Genomic DNA, 24117 nt, shown 5'->3' with positions numbered 1-24117 from the left:
CCTTTTCTTTTTTTTCATTTTTTCAGGAGTACTGCAAACTGCGGTGAACTACAGAGAGAGAGAGAGAGAGAGAGAGAGAGAGAGAGAGAGAGAGAGAGAGAGAGAGAGAGAGAGAGAGAGAGAGAGAGAGAGAGAGAGAGAGAGAGAGAGAGAGAGAGAGAGAGAGAGAGAGAGAGAGGGAGAGGGGGGGGGGGGGGGGGGGGGGGGGGGAACGAGGAAGAGGAGGAGCGTGCCATCTGCTGCAGCGGGGCCCACTGACCGTCATAGTCTCTGCAGCGCTTGGACGCCTTGGGGTGGAAGGTAGTGCCAGATGTTGCCCCATTGTCGGAGGTCACTGCCGCCGTTGTGGGCACTGTCGTCGTCGTAGTCGCTGTGGACAGAGGTGGCTGGCCTGGCCGGTAGTCGGTGTCGCCGTGAGACGTGTCGGGGGGGCGTGCTTCCGAGCCGGTCCCCGAGCCGTGCGCACCCGAAGACCGCCCTTCCGAGCGCTGACCTCCATCTGGGCAGGCACCCCGACGGCACACCTCCTCAGCTACTGTTGACTACTATACTTCGTTCCGCAAGATAAAGGCACAAACACCCTAAGCAATACATCGATAGAGTTAAGCCACGGTTAAAGGCCTGCCTTTCGGGCAACTTTTGGCTGAGGCGCCATTTCAAGTTTGGGCTTGGAAGGTGGGGACCACAAAAACTGGTTTTGCCTTTTAATGCCCAAACTTCTGCTACAGAGCAGATATAATGATACTGTTAGTGTTATTGCACTCCTTGATTTGTGCACAGTTCACTGGCACCTTGTTCAGCTGCATCACTCCAGCAGTATTTTTACAAATGCTGCAAGAAATCAAATATAAAAATCCAAATAAATTTGAATGAAGTCGTTTTACACAAAAACAAATTTGATAGCTACAATCAGAATGAAGAACTACACATGGCATCCAACTTTTATCATCATAACTGTAAAAATTGTTTTTGATCAAAGACCCATGTGCCCTTATAAGCGGTTAATAATGCCATAGAACGCATACGAAAGTGGACAGTGCCATAGTTCATCGTTATATTCGATATATTGTTACAGTCGAACACGGATATATCGAACTCCAAGGGGATCGCGAAATAGTTCGATATATGAAAAATTCGATACAAAAAATATGGGCTCTGAGACCTCACCTGTGGCGGACGACCACTTACCGATCGGCGCATTCAAGAATGGCAACTAATTCCGCACTAACGACACAACAGGATGCTTTATTTGCGTGAAAAGAAATCGCTGGCCTGCCTCCGCGTGGGCACCTCCGCGTGGGCACCGTGGGAACGCGGAGGTTCATCAAAAGCCTATCGAGGAGTCGCCTCCTGTGCCCAACCTTGAACGACTTAATTGAGCGGTCGAGCGGCTGCAGCCTGGCTGTTGTGTTCGGAGGCAGAAACTTGAGCTCGATGTTGTCGAGCTCGTAGGTGGTTTGGTTGGCCGAGCAGTTATCCATGAGAAGGCAAGCATGACGCTCCGAGGCCCCGGCTTCTGTCCCTGTCGGGTTTCGGCGAAGGCACTAAGCGACCGCGTAAATCGGGGGTGCAGCGACCGCCGAAGAGCACCTTCCAGCTCGCGCGGCGTTCGATATACCCAATGTCGGGAAAAATACCGTTCGATATAAACGTACGAATTCCTATACTTTTACACAGAATTTTCAAGGGGATAATTCATGAGTTCGATATAGAGAATAATTCGATATACTCGTGTTCGATATATCCGTGTTCGACTGTATAAACGATATCGTTACAAGTGGACTCTGCTGCATTTTCTTTGTTTAATTTTTGTTTAAGGGACAGACAATTCATTTTTCTGGAAAACATGTCTTCTAGCTTACATGAAAGCCAGCATCTTATATAGTGGGGGGGGGGGGGAGGGGGGGGAACCACACGGAATTTATAAATAAATTGCTGGAAATAATTTTCACTTGGCACAACATTTTATGAAATATGAAAGGTAGTGTGACGTAATGTCTAAACATGCCAATACCGTATGTATACAAGCAGCTCGATTGCTTATAAAGTGTGTTTCAAAACCTGCATGAAGGAATAAGAAAAGAGTGCATTTTATTATTTCTTTAGTGGGGACACGTTTCTAAATGCCTGTTTTCGTCTCACGTACAGTTAAAAGTACGTTGCTGCACTGTAGATCATCATGGTTGCCAGCACTCATTTTGGCAGCATAGGGAAGGCTGGTAGATGTAAAAATTCCACTTTTAAACACTCCAGGGCCATATCCGGAATACCGTTTCGGTTCAAGGTGTTTTAAATGACGCCCTTTCATTTGGAACAGAGAGTTTACCAAAAATCAAAGCCCTTTTTTTTTACGAGACAGATGGTTAAAATGCAAAGCTTTGACCCATGCAACCTGAGTCACAGTCGAAACCAGGTACGATTCCTGCACCACAGGAAGCGTTTTTTTCTTGAGGCGCTGATGTGCCTTCACTTATCATCATCCTGTGAAACCCATTGTGTGAAGTTGGCTTTCCTGCAGTGCATTTTTGGCACGACACCCAACGCCATCGGTGAGTCTTAGGAAGCTTCGCTTAAAAATTAGGTTGCCTGCCACTTTCTTTAACGACTACCCTCACTCAATTAGATAAACCTGGAAGACAATTATTCCCTTAGCCAAAAAAGGTAAATGTTGCAAAACTTTCGAGTTCTGTGCGACATGTCAGCAGTTGTGTAATAGTGGAAATACTAAAAGGCAAGAAAACTGTGACAGAATGCCAAAAGAGGGACTACTTTAACCTTCCACAATGTTACCCCCTGAATAGGAAATCACACCCAACAAATGCCATTGTACTTACAATGCTCACAACGAGCACAACAGGAGAACAGCTACCGACCTCTAGAGCGGTTTCGTGACCGGGGCGACCGTGACCGGGACCTCGATGCAGAGCGAGATCGACGGCCACTGTGGGACCGGTCCCGAGCGCCGGTAGAGCGGGCTCCTCGGTCGTCACCGGCCCAACGGTTGCGCATCGTCTCTCCTCTATGTCTGCTCCCAGGTTCGTGTCGTCTCCGCTCCGTCGTGCGCCGCCGCCGCTCGTTGGAGAAGCGCCTGGCGGACCGACGTTCGTCTTCCCTGCAGCAGGCGTTCATTCCAAGCCGCATGGGTTTCCATTCACTTGTATTGCATGAACGGGGGAGGACATGGCTCTTACAGCTACTTCTTTTAATTTTTAAGCAAACTCTGTGTAACTTCCCAGACTTTCCACTTCTTATCCACTGATTTCAAATATGCCGCTATCTTTTGAGTCAGTCAATTAGAGATAATTAGAGATAATTGGTCACTTTTGGAGGAACAATGGGCAAAACAGTGCTGGTAATAAAACTGTAATCTTTACATTTTTCAAAACTATGTATGAACCCCGGTGTGTGCAGTGGGTGAATCAGTTTTTTGATGCACTGCTGAGAACTAATTTTACAACTCATTAAACTTTGGTGTTTGAAATGGGCATTAAAAATGGTCCTTGCCTCTGGTGCCACCAAAGTTTAATGAGCTATGAAATGAGTTACAAGCAGTGCATCAAAAAACTGATTCACCCATTGCACACACCGGGGTTCACAGTACTGGAAAATATCAAGATTACAGTTCTGTGACTAGCACTATTCTGTCTATTGTTCCTCCAAAAATGACTAAATATTTCTAATTATTTTGGTAACTATTTGGCTTGCTAAAAAAATAATGGCATATTTGAAATCAGTGGGGAAAAAGCAGCAAGACTGACAAGTTTCACAGAGTTTACTTGAAAATCGAAAGATTGTTTCAAGAGCAGTGTCCCCCCTTTAAAGTGGTCTGCCTTTCAAGATGTTTACACGCAGACAACTATTACCAATTGAAAGGCAACCATTTTATCGCTACAGTGCACACCAGTACCAATAAAATATGGGTTAGCTACAGGCTCTGAAGAGGAGATGCGGGTAGAAAAATCGACTTTTTCTTGAAAATTTCAGCTCCTCTTTTTGCGGCTGTATTATTATCTTTGAACATTCAGGTTTGCCAATATAAATACAGCTAAAACTCGTCATAACGAAATTAAAGGGGCACTGCAATTTGCTCGTTATAAGTAATATTTCGTCACAGCCGTAGCGGGCATTTGGGCACTGTACTTGCCCTAAACAAATTGCAAGCGAAACTACATAGCGCCGCAGGGCGGTACACAACAAAGTAACCGCATTCCGGAGATAAAAAGGAACATTTGCCTACCTACTTTATTGCAGTTCAAAATACGTAACTTGCATGTCAAACAAGCTTAGCTCCAAAGAAGTTCATAAACGGACGTTGGTGCATCTTTCTGATGCGAACGACGGCGTACCCGCTTAAGTTCGTGCCCGATGTGACGGCTTTTATCATAACCATCTTCCTGTCTAAGGTCAGTCTTTCACTTCCCGCCTGGCGCATTCATGCTACTCGAATCGCGCGCAGCACGATAAAAGAGAAGGCTGATGCAAAAATAAATAAATAAAAGGACGCAACAACTTTACAACGCGGCTGTGTGCCCCATGCCGTGCGCAGTGAGAGAAAGGTCGGAATGGCCTTGCGGGCGCAGCGGACACATGACGCGCCGTCCGGCATTGGTGTGTTGCAAGAGGATGCATGGCGGGAGTATTGAACTGCTAAATACAGTTGTCAGCCTGCGCACTGTCTCAAATCCATGTCAATTGCGCATGTCAATAGCGGACTTCCGCGGTGCTAGCATCCTATAGTGCTTTTTTTGTTTATTTTGGCAATAAAACTCCGGGTAGCTGATTTTAGTGTCGCATTAACTAAGCATAATCAACGCTGTCGAACATGGCAAGAGACAAGCTGGCATTGCCTCGAGAACAGGCCCATCCAAGCTGACAGTCAATCCGAATGCCAAAAACAAGGATGCCGCCAAAAAACGTGACTCCGGTGAGATAGAAGAACAGCGCTTTCACACCCAGAGATCGAGTCTGCCCTCATCACGCAATTTTTGTGTAATAAAGAGGTCAGGTTCAGTGAAGTTCAGCATTTATTATTTCCACGCATAAATAGTTCCAGCTCCATTCCTCTAAAGAGGTAAGAATTGCCTCAAGCAGGGAGATGGTTCCTGTTCTTTGCTGTTGGCCGTGCAGAGTCCAAATGGTCTAACTTTCAGTTCCACAGCTGTTTTTTGTCAGATTATTTCATATCAGCTGCTTTACTGACCAGAATGCGCTTATTAACTTTGTGCAAGCAGCCTTGGGGAACGTAAGGCAGCAAACCGAATTGTTTGATGAACAGTTTTGGGCAAACCTACCTCGTCAACAAAGTGTTTGAAGGGCCCTGGGCTAATTCGGCAGGACACGAATGATTTTCACAGCTGGTTAGTAATTGCTTATACAGTCTAACCCCGCTACAACGAAGTCCACTTCAACGAAATTTCCGCTTCAACGAAATATTTCCAAGTCCCCGTCAGCTAGCCATAGAAGTCAATGCAACGAAGTCCTCGCCACTACGAACGATTTGTCTGGCTTGCTTTCGCTTCAACGAAATTTTTGATGATTTGGGCTGGGTGTGAACAATTATTTTGCAATAAAATAAGCATAGCGCCAGCTATCTGTATCTTTTTATCCATTCAGGACACTTAGTCTCACCGAAAACATGCGCGGTGCGCCCACACAGTGCGCCCACACCGTTATCTGTTTTTTTTACCAGCTCTTCGGGTGCTGGTAAAAAAAAAACAGATAACAATTGGTATGTTTGTTATCTGACTAAACACGACGTTACTGCGCGTCACTCTTTTTTCTAAACATTGTATTATGCTGCCAATGATTGGGAAATATACCGTGCTATTTTTATTGCCCTTCCGTGCTGTGCTGGGCCAGATTTCGCTTCAACGAATTTTCGCTTCAACGAAATTTTTTGCACGTCCCGTCAGTTTCGTTGTAGCGGGATTCGACTGTAATTACATTCTTGACTATCTAATGCTCTGCACAGCGCGCACCACTACACATTGGACTGCATATACTATGCCTTTTCTACATTTATATGCACTGCTGGTCGCATTTCCCACTTTACACTCATATAGAAACTACTGTATTTACTCGCGTAATCCTCGCACTCGCGTAATCCTCGCACCCCTAATGTGAGCCACCAAAACTTTGATTTTTTGGTTCCTCGCATAATCCTCGCACCCCCAACTTTGCAGCGGCGAAAGTTGCCTGCTCGCGAAACCTGCATGGTGCACGCGCTCTCCAACGCGCGCCCTCCCCCGGCGTCTCTCCGTTCGGCGGAGAGCGCTGTGTATCCAAGGCCATCCAGGCGCCCTAACAACCTGCATGGCTACTCCCTAACAGGCGCCCAACACGCTACTCACACTGTCCTTGAGCAAGTTTCGCGCATGTTTCGCGTGCGCGCAACTAGACGGTGTTCGCGCAACCTGCTGTCGTGTCGTCGTGTCGCCGCCGTGGTCCCGTCGTTGAGCGGCAGCAGTCAGTAAGTCACTCGCGTCAGTGGTGGATAGCTCGCTGCCATTTTGAGAACTTTTTGATCTCTTTGTTTCGTGCTTGGTGCCGCTTCGCCATGGGGAAGAACGCCAGCTACACTGCCGCTTTCAAATTGAAAGCGAAAGAGTACGCGATCGAACACGGCAACCGTGCCGCAGGCAGGCACTTCGGCGTCACCGACTTCAACGTGCGTTACTGAAGTAGGTAGGGCACGCACGACGACGAGATAGGGCGCGCGCCAGGAAGCAAAGGCGGCAATTTCATGATCGCTGATCGACGAGAGACTGTTTACGTTGTAAATAATGAAATAAAAAGAAATAGCTGCTGTTGGTAACACTGAGCTTACATATACAAAAAACGACCGCTACATTTAGCGGGATTGGCATAAGGCCAATTGGCAACACTGTGCACCGGATTTTTTTTCCCCGCACAATTCTCGCACCCCTAATTTTGCATTGACTTTTCCGAAAAAAAAAGTGCGAGGATTATGCGAGTAAATACGGCATAACCCCCTCCCCCTCCCCCACCATGTCCAGATACAGCAGACGCTTTTTATGGGTTATGAGGGTTCGTGGTACCGTGTTGCACGATTAACGCGCCACCGATTGTAACGCGCAAGTAAGTTTACTCATGAAAATCTCAAAAAGATTTAATTTAAAAAATACTTAAAAATAAACAATTGCAACAGCTGGATAAGGTATGCCCAATGGAAGATAAGTACACCAGAATTTGCTCGGGTGTCCTTCACAGATTGTCTTGGATTGGATTGAGTTGGATTTTGGGATAAGTTTGTGTCTATGGCGATACCACTGGACGTTATGGAGCTGATTTCAGGTTTGCACCCGATTGTAACACGCACACAAAGTTGAAGGCTACTTTTAGCGAAAGTGCGTGCGCACCAGAATCGCGCAAATACGGTAATGGGCAAAGACTGCATTTCTTTCAACCAAGTCGTGGTTGAACTAAGAATCCCGCGACCTTTGTGCTCACTGACCGACTTCGGTTCCGACTCCTGCCGCCTCCCACAGGACTGCGTGACCGGCTTTTGGACTTGCGGTGACTGCTTCTCGTCTGGTCCTTGTCCTCCTCCATTGGAAGCACCTGCAGCAACAGCCACAACACTTGGTTTACACCGCTGTGCCAGACTCCCACCTTGGCAAGGCCCACGTGCCTCCCACCAGAGTTACTGGATATTTACCAGTTGCGAAACTCCCCATAGGCCCCATGTATCAAAAGCCGGTTTTTGGTTGCCCCCCTGCACCGGGGTGAGCACGGGGCAAGTTGACTAGCCTGTCATCTGTCGGCAGAACATTGAAGTAGTACTTAAGTGCTTGCGCAAGGCTTCTGCCGTAAGTCATAAAAAGAAAAGCCACAAAAACACAGGTAAATTTTACCTAATTAATGTATTCTAATTTAAAAAGCAAGCTTTATTTTACAAAAAAAAATTCAGTAATAATAGTTTAGTAAGTTCAGTTTTTGTCTCCTAGGTGCCGCGCGCGTCGACTTGCCCCTCAGCTTCCCCTAAGCAGGGGGGCTAGCGCCGTCCAGATTACGAAGCGGAGTTTCGCAACTGCATGTATTGAGTAACTCTGCCTCCCACGGCCATGCACGCTGCAAGCATTGCCGAGTCTAGGGGGGAAATTGAATGTGCGTTAGCAACAGTACACATGACAGTGAGCATCAGAAGGGTGAATTTAGAAGAAAAAAAAAAAAAGCCGTGGACGAGAACCAGCTGAGGAACAAACTGAACCAATAATGAAAGCTCTGGATCAGTCATTACTGCCAACATGTTGACAGTATTTTCCCAAGACAGTTATGACCAACTGTTATCCCAACTGTTTCCCAAGACAGTTATGACCAACTGTTAGGCACAAGGAAAATTGGCGTTTTTAAGGAGAAAGCTTCGTAATGCACCTCCTGCAATGAAACTAACTGCCTATAAATCTCTTATAAGACCAGCCCTAGAATATGCAGATATCATTTGGGATCCATATCAAAAATATCTGGTTAAGAAAATAGAACGGATTCAAAACTTGGCAGTTCGGTTCATTTTTTCAGATTATTCTAGGCATACCAGCGTAACAAATCTGCTGAACAAAGCCCACCTTCCCTCACTCGCACGCCGCAGAATAACTTCCAAACTAAAATTTTTATATCTTCTTTATCATGGCCGTTTTAAAATTTCACGAGACGATTACCTCCTTGAACCTTTTAAACATTCCTCACGAACAAGTCATAACAAAGTGCTTCGACAACCTATTAGTCACAACAATGCTCATAAATACTCTGTTTTTCCCTCCTCTATTTCTTACTGGAACCAATTACCGGCAAGTGCTGTAAACTGTGAGACCGTGCAATCATTTAATGATCATATTCAGGATTTGAAAATTTGTATAATATAAAACTCATGTGGTATTTGTTTCGGGAAAAGAGAAATCCAGCTGTTAATTATTGTCTTTATTACCTTTGTTTCTTTATCTTAATAATGTCATGACTGTTTTGTTTTCTTTATATATTTGTGCCTCTCTGTGTGACCATGATGTATGTAATACTTCAGTGTATTTTGTTGTACCACTCCTGCTTGGACCGCCAAGGTCTGCAGTATTTTCAAATAAATAAATAAATAAAAAATGACCGATTCCTTGGATGTCAATATCATAAAGCAACCATGCAGACAAAATACAAGCTTGTTTTATTCGAAAGATTTCATGTTTTATAGTGCCCCTATCACTGGTCCGGCAGCAAATGATGCCGTATTCACTGAGAAATTAGTCAATTTAGGTTAAAATTTTGATCCTCCCACCATATCGTGTTTTCGGGACGTCAGCAATGAAGTCATTAGGGCGCGCATTCAAAAGAACTTCCACTACGTCATTCAGCTCTGCAGCCTTGCTTGCCGCCAGTCCTCCCTGCAGAGGGCGCTACCACACTCATCCACGGACCGTTATCTGCCGTTGCTGTGTCTCCGACCGTATTTACACCTGGCTTGTTTTTGTTACTGTAGAAAGTAATTGTTTCGTGAAATGCAGGGCATTTTTTGACAAACATGGTCACGTATGACGTCTCTTATGGCGACCGGCCAGTGTCGTGTTAGACAACTCCAAAGCTGCAGACTGCTGTGCACCTAAAACAAGCATAGTGCGCCCAGTACCAACAGCAGTGCGCATCGGCACTTCTATGCTTATGTGTATTTTCGTAACTTTCAGTTGTTTACCCTACCATTCTTACTGCTGTAAAATGAATATGCATTACATTTAAGCACAAATAGCTCGCTCAGCAAGCTTATAAGCCCTGCCTAATTTGCGTTTGCTTTTACCGGCCTCAGCCAATCACACAGCTGGGCGCATATGACATCATAGGTTCTGCTGCGGGAAATGAGCTAGTGGGTCGCATGGCCATCGCCTTTTTTCCTAATTATGTAGCTTATTTGAGCGAAGTTTGCGTTAGAAGTGGTGTCAGTACGATTTTAACGAGGCAATCTTTTGAATGAACCAAAACTTGTCTTTTGTCTGCATGGCCCCTTTAAACTACGCGACAGCTCAGACGTTCACTACGGAAGTGTCTAGTAACACATCAGTGCCTAACTGCCTGGTTGTTCGTACATTTTTATTGTAGCAGCCAAGTCTGAAAAATCAACCGTCTAGTGCGTGCATACGCACAAACTCACTTATAGTGGCCTGCAGGTCTTTCTGCAGTTATTTCAATATGCCGAGCAGTTTGGCCCAGCTGAGCCACACATACAATAAATTCAGGTCATGAACCTAGTGTGCTCAGTGTAATCTCCAAGTGCTTAGTGTAATCTTGAGAAACAAAACGAAAAATGCAACAAGACAAGCCACTTGTTATGTTCACTTCATCACAATGCAATGTGCACTCAGTTTCAGTGGATCCCCCTTAACATGAAAGACGTGTGGAATTACGACGATTCTAGCAATTCACATTGCATCACAGCGTACAACCTTGTATGTTATTGCTGAAAAACCCCACTCTTCAGCGACATTAGGAAAAAATCCCTCAGGGCACAAACGTCTGCTTCCATACTGTCCAGACAAAATCATTGAGGATTCCCCCCAAAGAAATTTTTCAAGAACTTTTTTACTGCTACTTGTGTTTGGATCTCTTTCTTCGCTTTCGTTGCTTCATCACTTTTAAAGACGATAGTCTTTCCTGGGCTACTTGACAGTGGAAATTTTTCGGTCTGTTCGTATGTCTGCCTGTCTGTCTGTTCCCCGATTTAGCTGCCCAGGCAAAGTTAATGCAGAGGTTGAACGATACGCTTTTACAGCCATAGCCATTTCTAAACCCCCAAGTCTGGTGGCAATGTTCCTACTTGTCAACATTTCTGAGCCAAAGCATAACACTATGCATATCTGAGGCAAAACATTAATACGTAAGTGATATTTGCAGTGTTCCTTTATTAAAAATGCATGGATGCTTGATTTCATAAAAATGCACCTAGAAAAATACAGAAGCAGTCACCCGCGGCCCTCCTGGCGGCATTCTAAGAGGTCAAATGGCAACAGTAACGAAAGGTTCTAATAGATGGCGCTCAGAACGCTCGTGGAGTAAGGTGCTTCAAAGTATGGCGGCACTGGCATCGAGGCACCGGGACTGGAGCAGTGGAACACGGTAAATTTAAATTGAGTTGAGCAAACCGCTAGCGTGTATACCTTGGGAGGAGCGAGACAGGAAAGGAACAGCGCGAGAGGTGAGCGGGAAAGAGAAGGGAGGCGTTTACTTGGCAGGGGCGCCAGTCGACTATTGTCTTCCGTCGACATTTGCAATGAAGTGAGCAGATACGCGGCCAATTTTTTGGTGTGAATTACTTTAACAAGCAGACTCGCCACATTTCATGCCACAAATTCCCCGTGATGCGAGTCCTCCATGGCTGGTGTGCACCTGTCCTGCTCACGCTCCATCATGTTTGCCCGTCATGTGATATGTCAGCACCGTGCGCTTCAGGCCAACCTTTGTACGGCCACTGGCAATGCGCTGAGCCAGCACGGTGGTAGGCCACTCTACCCTCACTGTGGAGGCGTGAACTCAAATGCTTTTCTTACTCGTTACAGCGACAGCCATTTTTTCTCGTACTGGTCAACGATGCCAGTCTCTCACACAATGGGATGCATGCAGCTTTCACCTAAATAAATAAATAAACGCACGCAGCAAATGGGCGCCTAAAGACCTCCATGAAAAGCTCGCCAGCCAGGCAAATGGTAGGTTTTCTTTGTTTGTCAATTTGGACTGCTCGGAAATGCCCCAAAGCAATTCTGCATTTTATTTGCCCACCGAATTTGTATTGCGAGAGCAGTACAAATTCTATGGGCAAATAAAATACGGAGTTGGCAATACCTACGGGAAATTCCTGGGAAATCCAGTTTTGGGCTCAAAACTCAAAACTGCTCTGGGCGGGTAAACAGAAGAGAGCAGTTACCTCATCTTTGCGTACGACGACCGCGGCTGCCGAAACGGGGATTGCAGCCGCTGCCGCGGCGGTGGCCGCCACCGTGGGCTTGCCACCACTCAGGGCGGGTGCAGCTACAGAGGTGGGCAGGGACGAGGCTTCGACAGCCACTCGCGGGGGCGCGGGCGCCAAGCCTGCAGCGCCGAGGCCCCCCGCTCCTTCCTTGTGCGTTGGCACGGCCAGCAGCACAGGGGAGGGTGCGGAAGTGGCCACGGGGATGAGCGTGGCTGCCGCTGCCGCTGCCACTGGGGAGCCCTGGGGCGGGGGCGGGGGCGGCTGGTGGGGGGGGCTGCCGACCGTGGGCAGGGGCGGCTGCTGGGGCTGGGGAGGGGCTGCTGCACTGGCCCCTCCTGGCACGTACAGCTTCCCATGCAGGTACGACTTGCTCGCCAGCGTCTCGAACAGCATGTCCACAAAGGGCTTGGTTTCTGCAATCGTGGGGGAGAAGACCGCCCGCCAGTTAGGGAAAACAGCAGAAGGAGAAGAAAGGGACGCCCGACTGCGCAACTCCAGTACAATGCCAGAAACATGGTTGTTTGCGCAAATAAACGAAACACAAGAAAGGGGACATGGAAAGTTGCAGCAGGTGCCTGTCCGTGTTCCCTTTCCTGTGTTCCACTTATTTGTGCCATTAACCATGCTTTTTAGGCCATAACCAGCACGCTCAGCAACAAGTTCTTTTCAGGTGCAGTGCCTGCGGTTCCACTTGATTGATTGCCTGGCTTGGATGCTAGCATGGAGTTAATGCACAGATTAATGTTTGACCATCTCACCAAGGATTTTACTGCTGACATCTCGTAGCGGAAATTTTCCAGGTTTGTCAGTATCTTTCAGGTTTTTTTTTTTATAAAAGCAATGTCTTTGGAGTGGAATGCAACACACAAAAAAAGCAAGATGTGACAATCACTATGCAATTGTTTCCATTTGAATGATCTTAAGGACAGACAGCAGGGATTTAGTAAGCGCAGGCAGTGACCAAACAGGTTAATCAACCACTTTCAAGGCAGCACACCAAACAATCACTTGTTCAAGTGACATTCTTGTGGTAGTTGGCATATACATGATTTGACAATACTTGTATAGAAATAATACAACCAGGACAGGGTCTTGATCCTATCACTTATTTTCTTAGTCTGCCCCTTTTTATACATTGTTAAATCTGGATGCGCCTCGTGGTAAACATCTCAAATCACGGTAAGGAATCAATCTGAATACAGAAAAGCTTGTTAATTCGAACTTCCGGTTATTTCGAACTCACGCCCTAGTCCCGGCACAGCTCTGTATGTTTCAATGGGGGAAAACTCCCGATAATTCGAACGAGTCGGTATGCAGAACAGTTCATTCGAACTATGATCACCTGGTTTCTATCACTTCTGGCAGAAGAAGTCGGCCCAGAGTGACTAAAATGTGTCGCAAATCGAAAGCAAACCAAATTTACTAGAGATGCAATACAATGAAAACGAAAAACAACAGCGTTGCGTGTGCGTACGCTCCTGCAACAGCTTTTTTGTTTCTACAGAGAGCGCCGCACCACCGGAGCCAGTGTTCCGGCGCATGCCATTATTATGTCCGAAACATTATTTACGAAATCGCCTTCTACAAACGAGTAGTAGCGCCTAATTCGCGATAACGCTTCCAGAGGTGGATTCTTTGTGTTCTGCCCGCGCAGTGCGGCGCAATCACCTTTCATTCTAGCGCCAGCCCACTAAGTCGAACTCCATAAAATGGTTCCCTTCGAGTTGGAATTAACGAGCTCTTACTACATGTACTAACTACAGTGCATGTTGAGCTATGTTCCAATTTATATCAGAACCTTCACTATAACATAGCCATGGAACAAACACATTCCTCTCAAATCCTATTTGTTTAATTAAAGTACTCCAGTAGGGATCAAGAAACGTGCATCAAGAGTTGTCAGGTTATCGTTACTTAACTGACTTAAAGGAGCCATGAAGAGAAAATACAACTTAGTTTTAATTTGGAAGAACTAGGATTCAGTATCTCACTCCGCTCCATTACAGCCACAAAAGATGTTTTTTTAACTAAAAAAAAAAAAGCAAGAATTATTTAAAAACTTTGAAATTTTGCACCACAGTGACGTGTTATGAGCAAGAATGACGTCATACAGGCCAGCAATAAAACATAATATTCGGTGCGTTAACTGCACGTTAGCATTCAAGTGATGCGGTCAAATGGAACTAGAGGCCCCATTACAGACGTCCAGTCATGTGTCGTCGCGACAGGTGAGCTAGGCCAATCGCACAAACAAGGTTCCGTGACGTCATAGAAAAGTTGTGGGAAATTGGCTAGGGGGTCGCAACTGCTTCACACGTTGTCTTTAATATCTCCCTTATTTGTTCGAAGATTGCGATGATATTGGTATCATTGTTATCAAGACTAAACAGTCTTTCTAATAAATCCAACTTGTATTTTGTCTTCATGGCTCCTTTAAGTATCGCAAGCGACCTGTACCTCCCCTTTCAACGGCACCTCATGCGGCCACGAATGGGGCAAGTCCCCTGAGCACGACCCACTAGCAAGTGTTTTCCAGGCACTAACATCACTACAGAGGGTGGCGAAATAATAAATGAGATCTTCATTTTAAAGGCCAACTGCACTAAAATTTCACTTCAACCAAAGTTATTTTTAATGTGTAGTACATGCCACCAAATCAGCTGGGACACGAGTGGTGGCCCCGTGAAACGCCTCGTTAATCAGCCAGAAGCGTTTAAAAAAGCTCCACCGCAGACCACGCTGCACCTGCCAGTGGATCGCATAAACAGCCATGACGCGCCTGTGATGCTCCATCCAACCGTTCGGGGCTTCTTCCTCTGGCCAGCCACGCAGCTGGAGAACCGGTCGAGCTCTACTGCGAACGCTTCACCCATTGGCTTCCCCGCGCGCGCGTAGAGCTTGCGCACAGGCTTGCTCCCGAGCTACTGACCATCTCGCCGCTCGCTGGCCGGCTGCTACGTCACCTCAATTGCCGCGCTCTCCTCAATTTCGGTTTCGAAATCACCAATTTTTGCTGATCACTTGCGGCATCCACGGGTGTATTTCAGCTGTTGTATTTGGCATCTTGCTTTCTTTATCAGCAGACTATACAGAAATAGTGTTTTCAAGAGGTCGAAATTTTGAGTGCAGTTGGCCATTAAGCTCACAGTGAAAAACAGTGGCAGGTTACTCCCCCTCCTCGTGCTTGTGGGCAGAGGAACGGTAAGTGGGATCGCACATTTTATGAGAGGCAGTGAGAGATAGGCAACATGTCGTTGTTTCTGCTGTGGAGCAGCATCACAGATCTGTGCCAAGGAGCGGATTCAGGATTGTGCGCATGCTCGCGGTAGTATGAATTCAACATTCGTAGTGGTTCCTTCAAACGAAGAATCAAGCCCTATGTTTTTTTTTTTTTTTTTTTTTGCCTGCTGCTCAGGCATTGTGATCAGGCTGATTGCTACCAGCTACGAGAAGTTATTCTACAAAAAAAATTTTAGGCAGTGGTCTCAAGAAAAGTTTATCTGAAATGTTTACTCAAATGACTCCACGTTCCTGTCTTTTCCTGCCCCCTTTTTTTTCTCGCAACGACGTCAGCTTAACGGTGTTTTTTTTTACAGCTTAATTAAAAAGAGTCAACATAAGCAAGGAATGCAAGGCCATTGCATTATTTCCCAACACAATGACTTTCCAGCAATCTTTCTAGCAAGTCTTCTTCATAATGGTTAACCTGTTTAGCGTTTAAATGGGCACTCAATTCTAAGGGCAGAAGCTGACACTAAAAAAAAAAAAAAGTGAGCTATGCACAGATTCACATAAGTGCTGCAGCAAGGAGGCCTTGAAGCAAGTTTTTACTGTGAATGTGGTTGGGCTTTGTTCGCATTGCAAAGCCACAAACATCTGAAACAAAGATTATGAGTAAAACTCAAGCATTCCCAATATGCAAGACTGCTTTACACAATCAACAATTGAAGGCACCTAATTTTTTTGTACCTTGAACTGAATACCAATAAGAATAGTAATAACCACAACAACAAAAGTTCAAGTTCAATCAACTATGGACAAACACGTGAACTTGCAAAAAGAGCAGATATCACTACTTCTTGTCACACCCTGTTTTATTTTGAAATACTTTTCCCCCCCCCCCTGAACGGCACTATTAATCGGGACCAGTTTTTTCGAGTACTGCAATAGAAAATCAAGAGTAAAAATTGGGTGATATTTTAAAGCTGTAACAGCCAAGCTTCATGTTTGCAAAGGTGGTTAATTTTGGGCGGAAAATTGGGCTTAACCTAGCATTTATATGGGGGAAAGAAGATATCACAGAATACCGAATTTTATATGAGAATGGAGAACCATGATTACGTGCCATTCAGACCTGGCAATACAAGCAATAGATGAGGCCGAGTTGGCAGGTTTCGGCTGTCTCTGTTGCTCACACTGCTTTAGTCATTGCGATCAAAGCACTCAAGATTTTGATCTATTTTTCCCAAGTAGCCAGCTCTTGCCAATTTAATTATAACAGCCCTCAAGTGTGACTATGAATTCAGCTTCACCAAGCAATGTGTTTCTCGCACAGCATACAGGAAACAGATCAACGCCAAGCAGGAGAGCACCCCTAGCTTTGCCGTCTCCAAAGAACAATGCGGCCTTGCCTTTTTGGAGAAAGACATCGAGCTGGTCCAGGCAGATCTCTTTCAGCTCCTTTTCACTTTTGTCCTTTTTCACAAGCGCCATAACATACTTTGCAAGGGCAGCTGGGTCAGCATCGCACCTGAAAAAGGACAAATTTGTTGCATGAACACGACTCACCATTAAAATATCTACAGAACAAGTACAGCGCAAGTTGCGAAAGTGGAACAATTAACAATACAACTCAACAATAAATGGAAAGATAAAACGGAATTTCAAAGCGGAAGATTTGGATTGGAAAGTTTTTTTTGTTTTGTTTTCGTATCTGCAACTCCAACCAGAGCTGCAAAACTAAAATCTAACGCAACTAATTCCATTACTCTTCACTAATACACAGAGAGCACTGACTATTGCGGTAAAAACGGCAACACGGATTACTGATAGTTCAGGTGTTCGGCGATGCACTTCAACGATGTGCTCACAGCTGGGGCTCAGGTGGAGCATTCCAGCCCTAGCCAAAGCGATCGATCAGATCAAGTCGTCGATAAGGATTTTGAACTGAAACTGGGTCGCTAGTACGGATCTAACCTAAATAACACCAAGTTTGGGATGAATGCCAGCGCCACTGAGCTTTCAAGGAAAATGTCAGCGCCGGCTGAACAAACTACCGCCGTCGCAACATGGCTGCATAAGCTGCCAACACGAACAGCAACATACCGCTCTACCCACAAAAATATAATTGGAACAGACGAGACCACTGAGTTTTCACCACGAAAAGATAGAAAATTGTCTGCTACATTATTTGCAGCACTAATTACAAGCACATAATCAGTGGATTAAGAAACTATGCTGATACCTAGGCAGCTGTTTACAAACCATCGAGGTACGACAGACTTTGAACTGCATAATATATGCCGTAATGCACAATAACAGCTATTTGTAAGAAGCGTTGCGGTGCGCTTAACACGCCGGTTGAATGTTTTACCTGTCATGTAAACAAACGAACCGAAGGTAAGCATTTCCGAGTACGTGGGCAGTAGCCACAAGCACCGCGGGTGGTTGCAGTAAAGACAGCCGGCAGAACTACGCCTACTTACATGTGTTCTAGGCAGCTGGTGAGCCAGCTTTTGAGGGCATCCGAATTATCGATGATCATCGTAGCTGATGCGCTGTACACACCTCCTTTTGCTGTCCGCTAAAACCGCAATGTTAATCAACTAAGCCTAACATACGAGTCGTGTCTGCTCTTATTTTTTGTTGAAAGCTAATATGTCACAACACCATCGCAAAGCACTATACACATTGTAGCAGTTCCTTGTGCGTTTTATACATTTTCGGTGCAGTCCGTTATGCACATTTTCAGCATTTCACGTACACAATTATATTGTAATGCAAGATAATACAACGTACAGACTCGCACACCGATAGTACGATGGCGGTGTAGGGTGTGTGAATACCTGATACTGCAAAGTAGTATTTTTAAAACAAAAACATTAATACACACTATTTTAACCTTTTTTTGTACAAGTTTTGTTTTTTGTATATTTAAATTGTTGTTTTTAAAAATATTGTTTTGTACTTTATGCTTCACGTTTTGTAGGGTGTCCTTTTCCGACGGCCATTTGTGGCGACCGGGTATGTAATCCAAATGAACATTTTTAGATCCTTTTTAATCGTTGTTTTTATCGATCCTGGACCCAAATAACAATTATTCGCCACATTGTTGGTTATCTTACAAAGCAGGGCAGCCAAAATTTTTCAAATTGTTTAACCTGTAATGTAAGTGAAAAAAGTTTCTTGGAGACATGTCACCTCTATCTTCGCTTGACGCGAGTTTCTTGCAGAAACTATTTACATTTTAGCACCTTACCCAGACTTCATTTGCAACTGTCCAGTGAGCTTGAATTTCTACCGTTGTTTTTACAGCCAAAATGAAGACTATAAAGGCAGAACAAGTCGTGAAGATCCCGAGTGACGGTAAGTCGGCCAAAATCCTTTCGCGCATGTATCTTCCGTGGTGCACGTTTGCGGTAGTGCACATTACCAAGCCTTCAATGAAAGTAACAGCGGAAGTGAAGTTCTGTTATGTTGCCTTAGCTGTTTTGGCTAAACGCCCGTCCTCGCATCCCTTTTCTATTGTCAACACTCTAGGCCTTATGGCTTGTAACGTTTGGCCTGGTGCAGCGCATGCATCTTGGTTTTTCTTCGATGCGGGAACGTGAATGGCTGTGTCGAAGCTGTGTGTCGCGCCATGTTTAAAAGTGCTTTTTTTTATTGCAGTGAGCGTGTCGGTAAACTCCCGGCGCGTTCGTGTCAAGGGCCCTCGGGGAGTTCTCACGCGGGACTTCAGGCACATCCAAGTGGATATCAGCATGATCGGCAAGCGACGTCTTCAAGTGCGCAAGTGGTTCGGCATTCGCAAGGAGCTCGCCACCGTGCGGACTGTCTGCTCGCACGTGGAGAACATGATCAAGGGCGTCACGAAGGTAGAGGCACCGTGAACGTTCTGACTGCGTGTGGTTCGGTGGTACAGTCAGGATCAATTTGAAAGTTATCGCGGGAGCACCGAGCAAGCAAGACCAGAGCGCCGTTCTGTGACACTTTTTTTCATTTGCCAAGATGAGATTATGCTGCTTTCCCTCACCCCTTGGCTGTTGCACAGAATTCGCTCACCCCCTTCAGCAAAGGCCGACTGCCGCAGTTTTTTTCTTCATTCCTTTTTGGGTGACGCATCCGCGTTTTATTCCTCGGCAACCTGATAACACCGAAGATACCTCGGCATTGCGGCATTGCGAAAGCAAATTACGATTTTTTACATAACAATGCCCCGGCATGCAGGCATAGTTACCCTGAGAAGGCTGCGTATCAGTGTCGATGTCGATGACAAGACAAAAGGATAAAGAAAAAAGAAACGAGCGTGTCCTTTATCGTTTTTGAAGGCAGTGCGCGCACTGCCTGGAACAGCCATGGGGAAGCAAACATAGCATAATCTCGTTGTGGCTGATGCTAAAAAGTGTCACGCTAAGACGCTGTCGTCGCGATCGGTCGGCGCTCCCGCGATAACCTTCAAATTGATCCCGACTGTACTCTTTATACGCAGGCATGCCTTCAATAGGAAAATATAGCGAATCGTCTGCTACATTAATTGCAAGCACACAACTCGTGCATGGAACCGATCATACTTGGGCGGCTGTTTGATAACACTCAAGGGTTTGCGCATAAAGTTCGGCAGCACTGATTATATTTATTATTAGTAGCAGTGCTTGCACAAAAGGGGGGATGCAAAAAAAAAAGACATGCAGTCTGGTAACTGTTGCGTTATGCAGCGCCTGTACTTGTAGCAAGCTCCACACGTGCTGCAAAGAGTATGGTCTGCCATTAGATCACAATCATGCGACTCGACTTTAATTGCAGAGCTTATTGTCGCCACGGCACGAAGCAGGACACAAGCCTTGGGCGTGAATATATTGCATTATGGGTGGTGCCACACATTCCTATCTTTCAGAGTTTGAGAAATAAACACTGCACATTTGCACCCATATTGAAGAATGCAAGCACTGCCGTTTCTAACAGCGACCGTTAGGCAAGTGGTGGCACTTGTGAGAAGAGGAACCTGCCCTGTTTAGCAGCACTATAAAGGGACACAAGATATGCAAATTTGTTTCAAGTGAAAGATTTCAATAGCTGAGAAATAGAAAATTAAGTGGGTTGGTGTAGTTTCAGCCAAAAAAATGGCTGACGATTACTATATTTCCTTGTGCGAAATTTGTGCACTGGCGCATAGCTGCTGCATCTCGGAAAGTGATCGCGTGATGGGCGAACACACAGTGGTGTGCACTACCCTGCCGTTATCTTCAGTGTGTCGCCGCTGCCAGGCATGTTGTAAATCATGTTCGAATCTCCCACGCAAATGTCAGCGATGGTAGGCCTCTGCGTCGGTGGCACGAACTGTGTCTCGAGAAGCGAGCACGTCATCGTTGAGCGCACAGCGGCACAAGCTGCTATGGTGTTGCCTTGCAGCACGTTGCCCCCGCCCAGCGTGTCTCATGGCCTCCCCCTCACATCTTCATCACTTTTGTTTTTTGTTTTTCCCCCGAGGATAACGCCGCCATCAAACTACAGTAGCGGGGCGCCAAAGTGGCGCACGTGAAAACTAGACTACCGCATACCAAGCAGTTGTGTCAGTTTAAATTGCAGTCTCTGAAACTCCCAAATGCTTTGCTGCTCTGGATTGCAAAGCAAAATATTTATTTCTGGGGTCTAGTGAAAGTTTCTTTGCTCAGTTGAGCATGTAGTCATTTCTGAATATTGTGAATGGCGACTGCTGTGTACAGAGGGGGAGTGGATATGAAGTATTACAATGGAGCACACAGGCACCAATTCATAAGGCGTCATCGGGCTGCCAGGTTCAAAAGTTATGCATGCACTCATCTTTCATATGTTTGAAAGCGAGCCCTGTAATTAGATTGAATTCTTGATTACACAGTGAAGCAACGCTGAATATCCCTGCAGTTGCGCGTTTTGCAACTGGTGTTCATTTTGCTTGCAGCAGTAAGTGAGACTGGCTCGTCGTTCTCTTAGTTTCACATGCATGCTGCCCTACATATATTCAGAAGAGGAATGTGAAGTTACGTGCGAGGCGATGGTTCTTCTCAAGTACCAATAAAACTTGCGAAAATAATAACACGTTTGATGTGATGCGTGTGACAAATTTGCTTGTCGACGCAGTGGTGTTATAAACCGCAACTAAGTAAATAAGCAGCGTCACTTTGGTTTAGCAATGGGCCGTATTTTCTTTCACGTGTGTAATCGTCGTCGTCGTCCCCCCCACCCCCGGGTTATTGCAGGGCTTCCAGTACAAGATGCGCACGGTGTACGCCCACTTCCCCATCAACGTGACCACCTCCGAGAACAACACCCTGGTGGAGATCCGTAACTTCCTGGGCGAGAAGTACATCCGCCGGGTCAAGATGCAGCCAGGCGTCACCTGCGTCAACTCCACCGCCCAGAAGGACGAGCTCATTCTCGAGGGGAACGACATCGAGCTCGTCTCCCGCTCCGGTGCGTTGGTGGCCAGTGGTGATTGAGGGTGCAACCATGTGCAAGGCCTAGTACCGTTCTCCTGGTGCTGGGGTTTATTTACGGTCAATTCTGCAAGAACATAGCACAAACTGATGGTCCAATTGCCGGAGATACCCATTACATACGTATAAAATACAGCGGCAAGCATTATACAGGAGAGTACAAAGATATTGAAAGGTATTACACAAAGGTCAACAGAATGAAAGAACGAGAGTTCATGCAATGTTGTATATGTAGTGCCTTTATATTAGCAATTATTATTTCTATATATCAACTGTTCCCATTTTTTGCTTTGTGATATTGCAGTAGCCATTGACCATAGGCATTTCATGTTAATGGTAAATTAAAATTCACATTCCTAGTGTTTCTGGTAGGTGACACAAATTTATTGGAAAGGGTGACAGTTGAAAGTAATTTGTTAGCAACGATGGAGACCTTCATGTCACGGATAAGCAGGAACAGGAGCATTTGATGCTCAAAAAATAACAGCTGCAAACACCAGAATTACGAAATGTTATACATGCACTCGTTTCTGAAGGAGAATGTTATGATCTAGGTGTAAATGCCCAATATTCACAAATGTCGAGTAACATTACAACAGAAGACCTAAATCTATTCGTTGTAACCCAGATTGGTTTGGCATGCTAGTGTTGTGGTCGGAATATTTTCGGAGATTAATAGAAACAAGTTTTGCAAAAACAGCTTTTAAACTCTGGCTGATATGGGCCGGTAACTGCCAGGTTCATTATGGTCTCCACTTTTGGCTAGCTTCAGCTTGTCAGGGTTATACCCACTTAAACATGGCATAATTAAAGAGATGAAGTAATTGTGGCCCAAGTACGTCATTGTTGTCTTTCAGTATGTGAACGGTTGTCCCACCATGACCAGTGGCTTTCTTGACTGTCAGTTTTGAAGCATGTTTACGAGTTCATTGATTGTGAAGGAGTGTTCCATTGCTATACCGCCTGCATCTCACTGTCTCAAAGTAGCCTGGCTAGCTAAATGAAACACTATTGTGGTAAAATATGCATTTTTTTTTTTTTTCAGTGCTAGTGTAACCCGGGTTTGAAATAATCGAAGTTTTAGAGGGTTTTAATGACTTCCCACATCTTACTGCAATGAACATAATGGTTTAAAACGATGCAGAATTAGAAGTAGCACAATATAGTTATTAAATTGGTATTGCCAAGGGCATTGTCTAAAAGGTATATGTAGCATGTCAGGTTCATTACTATTGGCACTTTTTTGCATTTGTCCTGAAATGGCTGCTGGACTAGAGAGGAAACCAAGGCCACTGTTTTACATACCCTGTCTTGGGCTTCGTGGATGCAGAAGTTTTGGTCTGTCTGTCCGTCGATTCAGCCACCCGGCCAAAGTTAAAACATTACGCATATCTGAGGCACAACATTAATTCATAAGTGATGTTTGTGGTGTTTCTTTACTAAAATTATGGATTAGTCGTTTTAGACACTAGTGTTTCTTATGGTGTGATAGCAAATGAAACATTAGCTGCTTTAGGACTGTGAAATGCGGAATCCTCTGCCGTGAACACTGTGCTGCCACTTGGAGGAGCCTTGGGTGCGCAAGTCGTTTCCCAGAGCCACTGCCAGGTGGCGCCACCAGTGTCGCTTGCGGCATCTCCAGTGGTATCAGATGGTATTGTCTGGTGAGACAATACCAGACAATGGAAGCCCAAGGAAAAGATACGAGGACTTATGTAGCAGGGGCCGCAGACGATTGTCGTTCACTAATATTTGCAGTGAAGCAAACAGATAAGCGGCTAATTATTTTTAAGAAGTGTCTGTTCAACTGATGTTTCATTATAAATATTTTTGGCTGTTTTGAAGAAACAAAAAATGTGGTGCGTTTTGAAGCGTTTTTCAATGGCTGTGTATTGTCTTGTGGATATGGCTGTGTCATGTTTTCTAGCACCTTTATTACCCTTTGCATCTTTTCGTTGACGCAGAGGTCGCAAGGGTGCAACAACATAGCACTGGTTTTTTAGCTTGACTGCTTCCTTGTAGTGTCAAGTTATTTCTGCCAGCCGACATGCATGTCTCAATATTCCTTATACACATATTACATACTACCGAAGGCTTACAGACCTCTTCACTTTCTCTTTTTCAGCTGCAAGAATTCAGCAGTCCACACTTGTCAAGAACAAGGATATTCGAAAGTTCTTGGATGGCATCTACGTCTCTGAAAAGGGCTCTGTGGTAAAAGATGAATGTTAAAAAGCTCTGCAGGGAAAATAAAATGCCTAAAAAGTTCTCATCTTGGTGTCTCGTTTTGAAGTGGCCACAACAGTTGTGCTGGTAAATGGAAGCACAATTATTGCTATGGAGAGGAAGGTGCAAAACAACTGGTACGTTTGGCTTTGTGGGGGGTGGGGGCATTAATTGGCCTGAGGCAGTTGCATATGGCTCGAAGAAAATTACGGTAAAAGTTTTCAGATGGATGAGTCATGA

At 45.4% G+C, this 24117-nt stretch overlaps 2 protein-coding genes across 5 annotated transcripts in view; one reads left to right on the top strand and one right to left on the bottom strand.

The window, feature by feature from the left end:
* Swm (Zinc finger protein swm) overlaps window positions 1-18000 on the bottom strand; it is a 73406-nt gene extending 55406 nt beyond the window's left edge. For all 3 annotated transcript variants that reach the window (XM_077702978.1, XM_077702979.1, XM_077702980.1), the window contains exons 1-6: window positions 17665-18000; window positions 16591-16709; window positions 11915-12372; window positions 7475-7581; window positions 2874-3112; window positions 260-499 (exon numbers count right to left, since the gene is read on the bottom strand). In XM_077702978.1, the coding sequence (XP_077559104.1) occupies window positions 260-499; window positions 2874-3112; window positions 7475-7581; window positions 11915-12372; window positions 16591-16709; window positions 17665-17723 (1222 nt within the window). In that variant the 5' untranslated portion in view covers window positions 17724-18000. The remainder of the gene's footprint in view (window positions 1-259; window positions 500-2873; window positions 3113-7474; window positions 7582-11914; window positions 12373-16590; window positions 16710-17664) is intronic.
* A 128-nt stretch (window positions 18001-18128) lies between these two features.
* Rpl9 (ribosomal protein L9) lies at window positions 18129-23923 on the top strand. 2 transcript variants are annotated; one of them, XM_077702976.1, is made up of 5 exons: window positions 18129-18202; window positions 18494-18544; window positions 18848-19053; window positions 21415-21628; window positions 23777-23923. In XM_077702976.1, exons 2-5 carry the CDS (start codon window positions 18499-18501, stop codon window positions 23881-23883), a joined length of 573 nt encoding a protein of 190 aa, XP_077559102.1. In that variant the 5' UTR covers window positions 18129-18202; window positions 18494-18498; the 3' UTR covers window positions 23884-23923. The 2 variants fall into 2 exon arrangements, with proteins under 2 accessions (XP_077559102.1, XP_077559103.1); XM_077702977.1 differs by having other exon boundaries at window positions 18194-18346.
* Window positions 23924-24117: the final 194 nt, after the last annotated feature.

This window comes from Haemaphysalis longicornis, unplaced genomic scaffold, assembly GCF_048455015.1.
Source record: "Haemaphysalis longicornis isolate Haplotype H1 unplaced genomic scaffold, Haemaphysalis longicornis Haplotype H1 scaffold_3, whole genome shotgun sequence".
Classification (NCBI taxonomy): Eukaryota; Metazoa; Arthropoda; class Arachnida; order Ixodida; family Ixodidae; genus Haemaphysalis; species Haemaphysalis longicornis.
Note: the sequence above shows the minus strand (reverse complement) of the source record. Positions and strands in the feature narration are given on the sequence as shown.

Bases quoted from the DNA above. Each gene is read 5' to 3' on its own strand.
- Rpl9 (XM_077702976.1), top strand. From the start codon at position 18,499: ATGAAGACTATAAAGGCAGAACAAGTCGTGAAGATCCCGAGTGACG. The intron at 18,545-18,847 runs GTAAGTCGGCCA...TTTTTATTGCAG, and splicing joins CGTGAAGATCCCGAGTGACG to TGAGCGTGTCGGTAAACTCC. The intron at 21,629-23,776 runs GTGCGTTGGTGG...TCTCTTTTTCAG, and splicing joins CGAGCTCGTCTCCCGCTCCG to CTGCAAGAATTCAGCAGTCC.